Source organism: Mastomys coucha, chromosome X, assembly GCF_008632895.1.
Source record: "Mastomys coucha isolate ucsf_1 chromosome X, UCSF_Mcou_1, whole genome shotgun sequence".
Classification (NCBI taxonomy): domain Eukaryota; kingdom Metazoa; phylum Chordata; class Mammalia; order Rodentia; family Muridae; genus Mastomys; species Mastomys coucha.
In genome coordinates, this window is record NC_045030.1 from 79,250,218 (window position 1) to 79,263,218 (window position 13,001).

General features: G+C 38.7%; 2 protein-coding genes across 2 annotated transcripts in view; one reads left to right on the plus strand and one right to left on the minus strand.

The window, feature by feature from the left end:
- Positions 1-13,001, plus strand: part of LOC116086553 (F-box-like/WD repeat-containing protein TBL1X) — a 166,882-nt gene that overhangs the window by 25,755 nt on the left and 128,126 nt on the right. The window lies entirely within an intron of this gene.
- On the minus strand, positions 4,076-10,614 carry LOC116080682 (centromere protein W-like). The gene is made up of 3 exons (XM_031357526.1): positions 10,545-10,614; positions 7,263-7,354; positions 4,076-4,255 (listed from the first exon to the last, which is right to left on the minus strand). The coding sequence occupies exons 1-3, from the start codon at positions 10,612-10,614 to the stop codon at positions 4,076-4,078; spliced, it is 342 nt and encodes a 113-aa protein (XP_031213386.1).

The window sequence follows — 13,001 nt, forward strand, 5'->3', positions numbered from 1 at the left end:
CTCAGAAATCCGCCTGCCTCTGCCTCCCAAGTGCTGGGATTAAAGGCGGGCACCACCACTGCCTGGCTTTACTTTTTATTTTAATTTTTTATTTGCATTTTTGAGAGAGGGTCTCTCTGTGTAGTTCTGGAACTTGATATGTAGGCCAGACTGGCTTCAAACTCACCCACAGAGCTCTTCCTGCCTCTGCAGGCATGTGCCACCACACTTGGCTTGGAAGTAATTCTAACCAACAAAAATTAAAAGCTCAAAACTATGACTGTGCATAGTTCAGTCTTTTTGTGGCAAGTGTCTACAATTCTCCACCCTTTTTTAGTGCATTGTATCATTGATGTAGGAGAAGCTAAAATTGATAAAATTGATACTATAAAGGACTTTGGCTTAGGAAACTGTTAAGTCACACAAGTAGAATTTAACTAAGGAGTGGTACCTTAAAAATATCCCAAAGGAAAGTAGTGTGCTAACTGGGCCTGTTAGAGATAAGGGAAAGTTTGGATGCTGGGATGTTTGACTAGCCATTAGGCTCTGATTCCTCCACACCAGACACATAAGCTGGACACTTCAAGGTTGGGTGTGCAGTGTAGGGTTACAACCATCCTTAAATTCAGGTCTGTTATTAAGTTCCCTGAGCTCTTATCAGGAAAGACATTTAACTTCTAGGTGGGCAAGATGACCACAGGCAACAACTATTGTATAAAAAAACATTGGTATGCTTTAAATAATTCTGGCAAAAAACCTTTGTTGTGTAACTCTCTTATCTGCCTAAGTGGATAGACTTGTGGTCTCCCATTTCTGTTTAAATCCTTTGAAGTGTTACTTGGGGCTGGAACCAGAAAGAAATTAAGGATGGCAGTATTTGCAGCATGCATTGGGCCTAGAGGGTATATCAGTATATAAGGGTAAAGGCCCATTTTTAAGGTTTTGAATGGAGAGGAGAGTCTTTCACACTCCTTCACTTGGGGTTTTAACCCCAACCCCACCACCACACACACATACACAGGGTCTCTCTGTGTAGCCCTGACTGTCCTGGAACATTTCTTCCATGTAGAATGGTTAAACCTTGTTGATAATTGAGTTAACATTGATTGACGAAAGGAAGAGGATCACTCCAGGGTGAAATATGGCCTAGCAGGCAGCAGGGAGGTCCAGCCTCTGATAGACTGAACACCAAACTACTTTGTAGAAGTATATTTATTGATTGTTATACAAAAGTTATTTTTTAGAGTAAACTTGTTTAAGTTTTTCATACCAAAACCCAGATGTAATCTAGTTTTTTTTTTTTTTTTTTTTTTTTTTGAAGGAGCACCTTACCCTTGCAGTTTCAGTCCTTATTGTGCAGTTTGCAGTACTCAATAATGCAAGACATTTCAGGTTTGCCAGGACCATCTTGTGACTGAAGTCATGCAAAGGCTGTAAAAAAACAACAACAAGAGTTTGGTCTTAGACTTAGACTTAAGGTCTAAGTACTTCTAAAAAATAACTACTTCACTTTGATGTTTACCCTAGATACAATGACAACTAATTTTTTCCTCTACAGTTCCCCTTTTATTTAAGCTATTTTATTTACATTGAAGATTATGTAGTCACATAGTGAGTACTCTTTTTTTCTATTGTGTTGTTCTGTAGATAAGCCAGAATACATTTTAAAGCCAGTAAAATTATTACAGGAAAAACAAATATAGAAATCGGTAGGATAAGAAATCTGTTGAAATTTCGTTAATATTTTTGCTGGGAGCAAAATGGGTGTAATATGGTCTTCCGTACAAACCTTTATAAACAATCCTTAGCATGGCAAAACAATATCATGCTGTCTCCTATCACAGGGTGTCCTTTATCTGCTCTGACAAAAGACTTTTGGATTTTGCATTGGCAAGGATTAACATGCCACACAGTCATTAAACATAACAGTATCATTTTCAGGTTAGTCTTTGTTGTTTCTCCAAAGTTTCAGCTTGATGAGTTAAAGTCCTGATGTCTGCTCAAGTTGTCAGCTTGCTCTCCCTCTTGGGACAGCTCCTTTTGATGGATTTGTCATGTGTCTTTAGATGTTTCATTTGTCTGGTGGTTTCTGGATGTCCTGGTCAGTGCCTCAAATGAGGAGCCATCTGGGACTTTTTTTTTCCCTGAAAAGATACAAGTGTAATTAACATCATCTCAATGTTAGAAGCCAGGCTCTTTTTTTTTTTTTTAAAATTTAGTATTTACTTAGGTTGTCTTTCTTTAGGACAAATGCTGCTTTTGGGCAGAAGAAACCCCATTATCTTTTAAAGTAGAAAATTTTAAAAATTAACATAAACATAGTATAGCATGTGGGGATGTAAGTGGGTTTAATTTCTTACTCCCCATTTTAATTTTTAAAAATTTGTCAATTAACTATTTATTTGATGGCATTTTATAATAGTTTGACCCTTTGGATAGTAAGGGATTTTAGTAACATGATTAATATTAAAAAGTTTTAAATCATTTGTTAACATAAGCAGAACCATTATGATTTTTAGTTGTAATGAGCCCTTAAAAGGACATGTATATAAAAAGGTTATTTAGCAAAGTTAAGTTTCAGATATGACATAATGAGTCCCCAGGGACCCATGGGGCTTGGGGCTATGCTTTGTAGCTGACTAGTTAGGGAGAAGCATTGGGAATGCCTTGAGCTCAGATCTTTACATACCTGACAGCAGAGATTGTCCAAGACATAGACAGCTGTATTTTTAGATGTCAAGCTGATGTTCATTTATTACTAATTATGCACTAGAAGTTTAGAATATTGTATAAAAATAGTCTTTATGTTATATGAAACAATATCTCTACTAGAGGCTCTTGGGAGCCTCTTTTTTAACTACTTTTCTTGCCAGTGTCTAATCTTTTATCAGATCAAGGGAAAGCTTAAAACTAAAAGCAAACAAAATTCATTTAATTAACAATTGTCATTTACTTTTAAAGATTTAAATTTAAGGCTTTTAATGTAAGATTTGTATCTTTAAAATTTAGGACAGTTCTTAATTATGACTTTAGAAAATACTGATGTGGAAACTGATTGGATTTTTTCAGGAAAGCATGAAAATACCTATTCAACTGATAGTGTAAATGAAACAAAATTGTGAACAATATCAAAGCATAATAGTTCATGGAGGAAGAACTTGTTATAGGCTGTGATTTTTACTACATTTTAAAGATAGATTGATGTAACAGATTTTCAGTCTGTAACAAAAATAATTTTAGGTGAAAAATTTCAAAATTTAATTCTTACTGAATATATTTTTTTGGTTTAATTTTTTGTCTCCATGGAAATTTGAAAAAATTATAATTATGTTTGTAATTTTTTGGCCAATGCATTATCCAGAAGAAATACTTTAAACCTCTTTAATTTTAATTTACTTTTCCATTTAAATCTAAATATCAAGCCTGTTTTATATTATGTCTAATTTTCTGTTGTTGTACAAAACTATAAATTTAAATATTTGACCAGGCAACCATATAGATAGTATACCTGATTCTAAACAAACTATGTGTTTAGTTTCTTGTTTAAAGCTTAACCTTGAAAACATATATAGAAGGCCAAAGCTTGTCATTGTAAATGAATTAAATTTGTACTTAGTATAACTATAAACTTAGTTCTGAGTACATTAAAAGGTGATTGACTATTAGTTTGTATGTCTTAATTATCTAACAGTTTACAACAAGTTAATAGTTTCTATAAGATTAGGATTTTACAGCATTAGACATATATCTCTAAGTCAATTTTTGTTAACCTAAATATACCTTTATAACCTTAGGAATTTATCCTCATACAAAAATCCATTCTAATCCAAAATAGTAATAAACAAAGGACTGTTTAGGACTAAAAAGTTTTATAGGTGCGTCCTTTAACCAGTAACAACCACAGCTGTTCCTGGCTTTTCTCCTAGGCTGATTTTTTTTTTCTGCTAGTGTTTTCTAGAGATGGAGGTGCCAGCAATTCAGTATGATTTTCATATAGTCAAATGTTTTAATAATCCATGATATAAATTGATTCATAGTATTTTTATGATGTTACCACTTATTTAACACATCTTATAATTCTTAAGCATGTTGACTCCTAATCTCTGCTCTTCTTCAGAATTACCTTTGCGGCAGCCCATACATGATCCTTTTTGATAACTCCACATTTACTTTCACAAGCATTTGTCTTGGACTCCTCTGCCAATCGATGTACAAAGAATAGGCAATTCAGATGAATCAGGAGGTCACAGCACCTCTCCAGACAGAGGCGCAGCTTCTACTTGAAGGTGCTCATGAGGAAGCCATGGGGCTCCTTGTGCTTTTATTCACTAGGAGACTGAGGTGGAGAGCACCTTCTTTGGTGCTGGGGGTTGCACTTTCCTCAGTCTGGGCTTCTAGTTGAGTATATTTTGTTGTTTGTTTGCCAAAGTCTTTTTTTTCTTTTTTAAAATACTTCTCTCATACAATATATCCTTCCCTCCTCTTCTCCCAGTACACCTGTCTTACTTCCCTGTCTCCACCATATCCACTCCTCCTCATTTCCCTTCAGAAAAGAGCAGCCCTCCCAGGGATAGCAACCAAACAAGGCATATCAAGTTACAAGTCTAAGAACTCCTCACATCAAAGCTGGAAGAGGCAACCCAGTAGGAGGAAAAGGTTCTCAAAAACAGGCAATTGAGACTCCACTCCCACTGTTAGAAATCCCACAAGAAGACCAAAGTATACAACCTTAACTTATTAGCAGAGGGCCTAGATTTAGTCCCATGCACGCTTCCAGATTGTCACTTAGAAAAAGGCTTTGACAAAGTACAACATCCCTCCATGTTAAAAGTCTTGGGGAGATGAGGAATTCATGGCACCTACCTAAATAAAATAAAAGCAATATACATCAAACCAATAGCCAACATCAACTTAAATGGAGAGGAACTGGAAGCAATCCCAGTGAAATCAGGGACAAGGCTGCCTACTCTCTCCCTCTGTATTCAATGTAGTACTCAAAGTTCTAGCTAGAGCAGTTAGACAACAAAAAGAGATAAAGAGGATACAAATTGGAGAGGAAGAAGTTAAATTATCATTATTTGCGGATGGGATGATATGATAGTATACATAAACCACTCCCCAAATTCTACCGGAGAACTCCTACAGCTGATAAACAACTTCAGCAAAGTGGCTGGATATAAAATTAACTCAAAGAAATCAGTAGCCTTCCTTTATACAAATGATAGACAGGTGGAGAAAGAAATTACGGAAACAACACCCTTCACAATAGTCAGAAATAATATAAAATATCTTGGTGTAATTAACCAGTGAAAGATCAGTATGTTTTAATAAAGTTAGATTTATTTATTATTTTTAAAGCAAGGACACTGAGCTGAATGAGTATATTAAGCCTTTTTTTGTCTACTTTTTATTTCTATCTCTAAACTATTCATGTCTCATCCATTCTAACTTTCTGTGAACTAGACTCAATTTTCAAGTACCTAATTCCACATATTTCCTTTTATTATATCCTTTTTATTTAAGTCGATTTCCATTCTCAGTGTACCTCTATCCTTCATGTACTAATTTATATATGAGGTAAGTTAATTTTGACCCTCAGTATTCTGTAATGGTACCCATTTTGGATGAGGGTATGCAAACTGGGGTTTCAAAACTACCCATTATGACCATAAGACTCTTGATTCTTTGTACTCCATCCATTAAACTGTCATCTAAATTTAAATAAACAATCGGTTCAGATATTCAGTGGCAGAGAAAACATCTAATAAAACCTGATTGATTACAGTGAGTTTAGACTTTTGAGCTGTATAACCCAGAATGGGTACAATCTCTTTTTTTTGTGGAATATGAGGAATTTTGTGTGTAAACGTGTTCGTTGTTCTTTTCAAGAGCCAGCTATAAAAGTATAAAAAGCAGTCTCTATAGAATTTTAAGATATAACCTTAGGCAATATCCATGGAGTATTTTTATAAAATCTTAAAAAAAGGATTTTTTTAGATTTCACATAACATGTTAATATGACTTGCTGACTATTAACAACATGGGACAAATAATTTACCTGTATTTTATTTAGTGGAAAATAATTTTTGTATACTCCTTACGAGCTAACGCCTTAGCAGACACATTTTATAGAATTTAACTGAGAGTTTTGAGAAAGCAACTTAAAGAGCAGAGCCAAATCCTCAGTAGTGATAAACAGATAAAAGTCAACCCAATGATATAGTTCAAAATTATAAATTTTGTTCTTTCAGTATTTACTATGAAAATTAAGCATTCATTTAAGCATTAATTACACAATCAAGGGAACATCCTCCATATAATGAATGAGTAATACCTCTAGAAAGCATTGGCTTAGTACTTCATTCCCTGTTTGTAATTGTTTTTGTAGTAGAAGTTGGGCTTGTTTTAATTTTTTTCTAAGAAAAGACCATTGATACTGAGTTATTCCCACAATTAGGGGAAAACAAAAAACCTTTCCCATGAAGGAGCCTTTAATACTGAGTTATTCCCACTATGAGGGAAAAGCAAAAACATTTAAACAAAAATTAAGCCAACAAACAACAAGAAAATTCTAAGTTGTGGGCCAGCTGTGCTAGCTCATGGTGCAGCAGTGGAGCCCCGCCCATCATTCCTTGGAATTCAAGTGTTACTGCTCTGCACTGATGGGTCCTTAGCAGAAAAGGGTAACAAGGAGTCACAGCTGCAGAGTTCTCAGTTCCACCTGTCATTAATTCCTTACAATTATTTGGAATAATTTTTTTCTGCATAGTCCATTTATGTAAAATCTGTCTTACATGGGATGAATGCATTCCATATGCCATCATTGCTTCTTTAAATCGTTTCAGAATTGTCATTTTTTTAGGCTTCCAACTAATCTGAACATAACCTTAAGGATAATGATGATTCACAGGCATTTACTGCATAGCAACTGGAACCACCTGAGGCAATGTCTTTATGACCTTAGGCAACCATTCCCCAATACCAGCATAAGGAGGTGAAGTAGATCATTGATTAAACATTTCTCCTTTTTCCACTGGGAAGGACCTTTTTCCTTGATTAAACACGTCCCTTTCTTCTACCAGGAAAACCTACCTTTTCCCTTTTCTATATTTTTCCCCTCCCTCTGTTATTCTTTGTCTCTGGAGATTATTTCTTTGTATTTGAAAATGTTGCAAATGTGCAGTTAGTGCTTCTCATTTAACAAGCATCTTAGCAACTATATATTGCTGCTTCTGTGATGGGGAATTCCCCATGTCCTTGCCAAATCCTGGAGTCTGGCTTACCCAATTGTACTTTACTGCCAGTCCTTGAGTGTCCAGATCTTTTTTCAATTCAAGCCCCATGTTGGGCGTCAAGTGTTGGTAATTGAGGTATTCTTGGGACCAACAAAGAAAGAGGGTCACTCAAGGATGAAATATGGCCTTGCAGGCAGCAGGGAGCTCCCCTGATGGGCTGAATGCTATGAGAGGCATATTTATTGTTTGTTACACAAAAGTTATTTTTAGAGTAAAACAAGTTCCTTATATCAAAACCCAGATCTAATATACATGTTTCTTGAAGGAGCACCTTGCCCTTGGAATTTTAGTCCTTATTGTGCAGTTTGCAATATTAAATAATGTAAGACGTTTCAGGTTTGCCAGGACCAGGTTGTGACTAAAGTCACGCAAAGGCTGTAAAGCTCCCTCATGAAAACAACTACTATAAATCACAGAAAACAATCACTGTTTTTTTACAATGATTTCTTCAAGGTCTAAGTACTACTTTATTCTGATGATTACCCTAGATGCAATGACTACCAAATTTTTTCCTACAAAACTTGCTGTTCTGTCATCCAAATTGCCTTTAACCCACAGCCTTTTGAAGGAGAGGACAGCAGTCAAGACTTTAAATACATAGCTCTCATGGCTAGTTGTTGCTTTTTGTAATTTAAGTCTCAGTCCATGAGAAAGCATGTCCAAGCCAATCATTTTCATTCTGGATTTTCTGTTTGCTTGTTTGTTGTTTTCTTTTGTGACAGGGTTTCTCTGTGTAGCTCTGGCTGTCCTGGAACTCACTATATAGCCTAGGCTGCCCTTGAACTCACAGAAATCTGCCTACCTCTGCCTCCCAAATGCTGGAACTTAAAGTATGTACCACTACTGCCTGGCTTTTCCTTCTGGTTTCTTCAGTTCTGAAAACTCAAGTTGTGTTTTAAAAGTGCATTACTGAAAAAAAATGTTCAGGAGGAGACAGCAAGGAGGCCACAACACTAAAAGTGTGCATTTAGGGCTGGTGTTGTAGCTCAGTTGTAGAATGCTTGCCTAGCACGCACAAACTAAGCGTCTGTCCAACAGCATTGCACATACCAAGCATGGTGGCTCATATGTCCAGTGCTAGCACTTGGTAGAGGCAGGAAGATCCAGGAGTTCAGAGTCACCCTCAGCTGCATAGATAGTTGGAGTTCAGCTCAAGGTAAAAAGAACATCGGTAATCAGCTGGGTGTGGCTATAAAAAGTGACAGGGTCCATTGTTAGGTTTTTTTTGGGGGGCTGTGCATATATATGTACAGGTGTTCTTGTGCACATGTCAATGTAAGGATACAATATGCATGTACTTGTGAAAGCCAAAGGTGAACTGTTGTGTTCCACAGATCTATTCAGCTGTCTATTGCATAGCCAGCATGGCTCAAGATTCTCCTGTCTGCCTCCATAGTCCTGGAATTACAGCTTTCTGTGCCCAGCTTTCTATGTGGGTTCTGCGACGTAAATTCAGTCTTCATATTTATATAACAAGCAGTTTACTAACTGAACTATCTCTTCAGCTCTGTTTTGGTGTTTGGAGACAGTGTCTTGCCATATAGTCCAGGTTGACCTCCAATTCTCCTCTCAGTACTTCTGCATTTGCTCTCTTGAGTGCTGGCTTAAGCCACCAATTCTAGCTCCTCCCTCCTTTAAAATGTTTTATTTTTTATCTGTGTGTCTGTGTGAACACACATGTATGTAAGTGCCCAAGGAAACAGCAGATCCTGTGGAGCTAGAGTTAACATGGTTGTGAGCCACAAGGTCATATACACAAAGTGTGTGCTGGTAACTGAAGTTAACTGTGTTGACATAGTGTGGTCACTAAAGTCCACAGTTCACAGGGTCACTCTATGTGTTTGTTGTCTGGATTTGGATGAATATATAAGGGAGTTATGTCTACCTGCACTTTCCCAAATAGTAGTTTCACTGCCTTAGAAACCTTCATGTCCTTCTTGCCTTGATCTGTGCATTCCCTTTGGGAATACTACTATTAGGGCTGAGGCTGTAGCTCTGTTTGCAGTGTGTTGCCTATCATTCATGAATCCCTGGGCTGCATTCCTAGCACTTCATAAAATTGGACGTAGGGCACACATGCCTGTCATCCCTGACTTGAGAGGTGATGACAGAGGATCATAATGATGACAGTCCTCATTGGCTACATCGTGAGTTAGAGGCCACCCTGGCCTACATGAGACCTTCTGTCACAAAACAGACTAAACAAAATGCTACCTGTATTTTGTTAATGGAGAAAAACAGAGAAGCTTCACAGGTCATGGGGTTCATCAGAGCTGATATCCCAAGGGAAGTGAATTGTGTTCTCAGCAAGTAAGAATGAGGGCTATAAAGCCAGGTGTCTTTCTAGACAACTGAACTGTACCCCCTCCCCTGACCCCATGATGACATTTTGAAATTTGCTTAAAATGGCTTTGTGTTTTATTTACACAAGAGTTGGAATTTTTCCTGTGTCTAATTTCAATAACGTGAACATCTACAGTTAATTTTGTATATAGTGATCGTGAACATGTAACATGTTAATCTTGAGAACAAAGGTGTTCACATTCAGGAGGACTTATGAGGACTGGGGATGTGGCTCTGTTGTAGAATGCTTACCTAGCTTGCACAATGCCCTGGAGTGTCTGTAATCTCTGCTCAGCATATGGATAAAGTACAAAGACGGCATTCGAGCTCACTGGAGTTGGAACCTGCACCTTCCCAATACTAGTTATGTATCCAAGAGCAGATTGTGAACTCTCCAAGTATACAGTAGACATTGTTGTGCATGTCCTGAATGGATTGTGATGAGTTTTACAGTATGGTGCTTGATGAAGAACTGACATACCAGCTACAAGGGATTGACTATGCAGGAGATGATATTATTGGCACCAGAGCAGAGACTTGTTCTCATAGTGGGGCTAGGTGAGAGACACATTAGGACATTCTTCCTTCTTCCTAGTTTAGGCTGATCTTTGAGGAACCCGAGGCAGATTTCTGTGTTGTTGCAGGCCAGGGAGCTGTTAGTGCCCTATGTTTTAGCTGTTAAGATGGGAGGATGATACTTGCACTGTCCTGATTGTTTGCTGGGGAAAGGTATCTGGAATTGCTGCAATTTTAGTGCTGTCTTTAGATTTCCATGAGGGTGGAGGGAAAGCCTTTGTATCAAATGACTCAGAGAGCACTAGGCCACTGTTTTTAGATGAGCTACCCCTAGCCCACTTCTTGCCTGATGGAAAGGCTTATTTTTGTGCAGGGTTCCTTGCCTTAACTCATTCAGCTGTAGGCTGTTACCTCTGGCAGGAACTTTTTGAATAATTTTGGTACTTGTAATCTTGCAAGGTCCAGTATGATTGATAGTCATGATCCTCACTGATTATTCCAGAATTCATGACTCAGTGCCTGTCTTAACTGAAATGCCACTAGAAAGTATAAAATGCAGAACAAATCAGCTAAATATGTGATGTAATGAGAATGGAAATGACTCAGTCATGAACCTTTCTTCCATTTGATCTGGGGTAATCTTTGCCTCACAAGGTCCAAGAGCTAAAGCAATATAGTTGTTCATATCCTCTTCCTCCTCTTCTTCCTCCTTCTCCTCCTCCTCCTCATCATTGTGGTTGGTTTGTTTTCTTTTTGAGACAGTACCCTCACTATTATGTAGTCCAGGCTGGAGACTCTTCTGCCTCAGCCTCCCAAGTGCTGGGATCCAAGATGTGCTTCCCTGGGTTTTAAAGTTCTTTCCTAATAGACATGCATGCTCTGTCCACACGAAATGTGGTAAGGAGGTTACTTTCATGCTTTTATTGCAAGACACATGCCTTGGTATTCAGATTGAGTGTGTGAAGACAGGGATGGCAGTACTTAATTTCAACAGCCACAGTTGATGACACCCATAGCACTGGCATATCTCACCAAGAATGTCAGATGTGCTTGCTGAGAGTTCAGCAACAGATACTAGCCACTAAAGCTGGTTCATTTACTGGCTTGTGCAAATAAGACACAGAATAGGAGTAGGAAGTTGGGGGACAACATGTGTATCTGTGGCAGCTTTGGGTTTAAGTAAGCAAGAGTTTATTCTGTGTGTGGAGACAGAAAGTGGCCTAGGTCTGGGAGAGGCCCAGGGATAAGGTTAACATGGTTTTTTGTGAGGTGGAATGAGGAAGGGGCAGACAGGCTGGCCTCAAGCTGGCAGTGCTGCCAAGGATGACCTTAAGATCTCTTTTGAGGGAACTATTAGGTGAGAGTTTAGTAGCAGCAGTTTCCTGGAAAATGGTATGAAGGCAACTAGCTATCTTTTTGCTGTTTAATTTCCCACATGATGCACTGATCAGAAGGTGGTCTTGTTATGGATTATAAGGGGTAACCAATTACAAGGGACAGAAGAAGCTTGCTAAATGAGGTCTAGATATAAAATTTTACAAAGTACAGTTTGTTATGTTTATCCTTGGGTAGATAATGATGGATGAGGCAGGCTGGTGAGAAGGGATAGGAGAAAAGAGGCCCAGGAAAGTAGAAAGGTGAAGAGACGCTCTGGTGAAACCATGCCCTTCTTTTCATAGTGAGGACCTGGCCTGCCAGGGGAGGGCAGTAGTGTGGCTTCCTGGCAGGAAAGTGAAACTGCACCTCAAGAGGACAGAAAAAGAAGAAAAATAATTAGAATTATAGCTGGGACATTTCCTTGGCCTTTGTTGTCAGCATGGAAGTGCCTTAGGTGTGACACTGGAGCTGAGAGGACAAGAGTGCACCACAGGACAGATGCTTCCTGATAGATAGTTGGGGAAACTGAGGTGAGGGTAAGTGACCACACCAGGTCTTCCACCTCTGAGCTATGGGGACACCAAGAGTGGCATGGTCAGAGGTGAGCTAGTATGATTTCTAAGCCTCTGGTTTTGGGATGGTGTGGTGCTTTTTCAAATGCTAGTGTTTCATGCCATAACGGATGATATGAAGCAGTATATGAATTCAACAATGCCCTTGAGAGCCCAAAGGCCATCAGTGTAGAGACCCCGTCATGTGTTTAAGAGCAACCTGCAGAAATGATAATGTGTGGGTTGAGCAAGTGTAAGGACCTAAGCATCTACAAAAAAAGCCAGATGTGACCACACATACTTCCATTCCTGGGGATGACTGACACAGGAAGATTGATGCCTAGCAGGGGTAGGTGTTGGAAAGGGGGTTGGAGGGGGAGTTAGGGGACAATGACGACAGTTAACCTGTTTCTATGAGCAGACCCTGTCTCAAGGGGGATTGTGGAGGAGAACACATCTTGTATTCTTCTCTGGCTGCAGTTGTTTGTCAGTGTGTACATACACATGCACAAAATATGTTGCAGTTGGAGGCAGTCTTCTTTTAAAGCAGAGGCCAACCTGACACCTGTTTTTGTACAGATAATGAACCTGAAAGGCTTTTATGCTTTTTATCTGATGAGTGCAGTGTATATTTGGAGGTGAGCTGGAAACCGTGTGACCAATTAAACTTGTGTGGATTTCTAAAGTCAGCATTTGTGCATTGAGTTTCACAGGAACATGGCTGTGGTGTATATTCATGTACTGTGTGTGGCTGTCTTGTTACAAAGGGTGTTGTGAGGGTTGTGACAAACCAACTTGACTGCTTAGGAAAACCTATGGCGTTTACTGTCTGGGCTGGGGAAGACAGTTCAATTCATATAGTGCTTGCTGTGCAAGAATGAGGACTTGAGATCCAGGCCCAGATCCTTTGTAAAAAGCCAGAGGATCTTTGGGGCTTGCC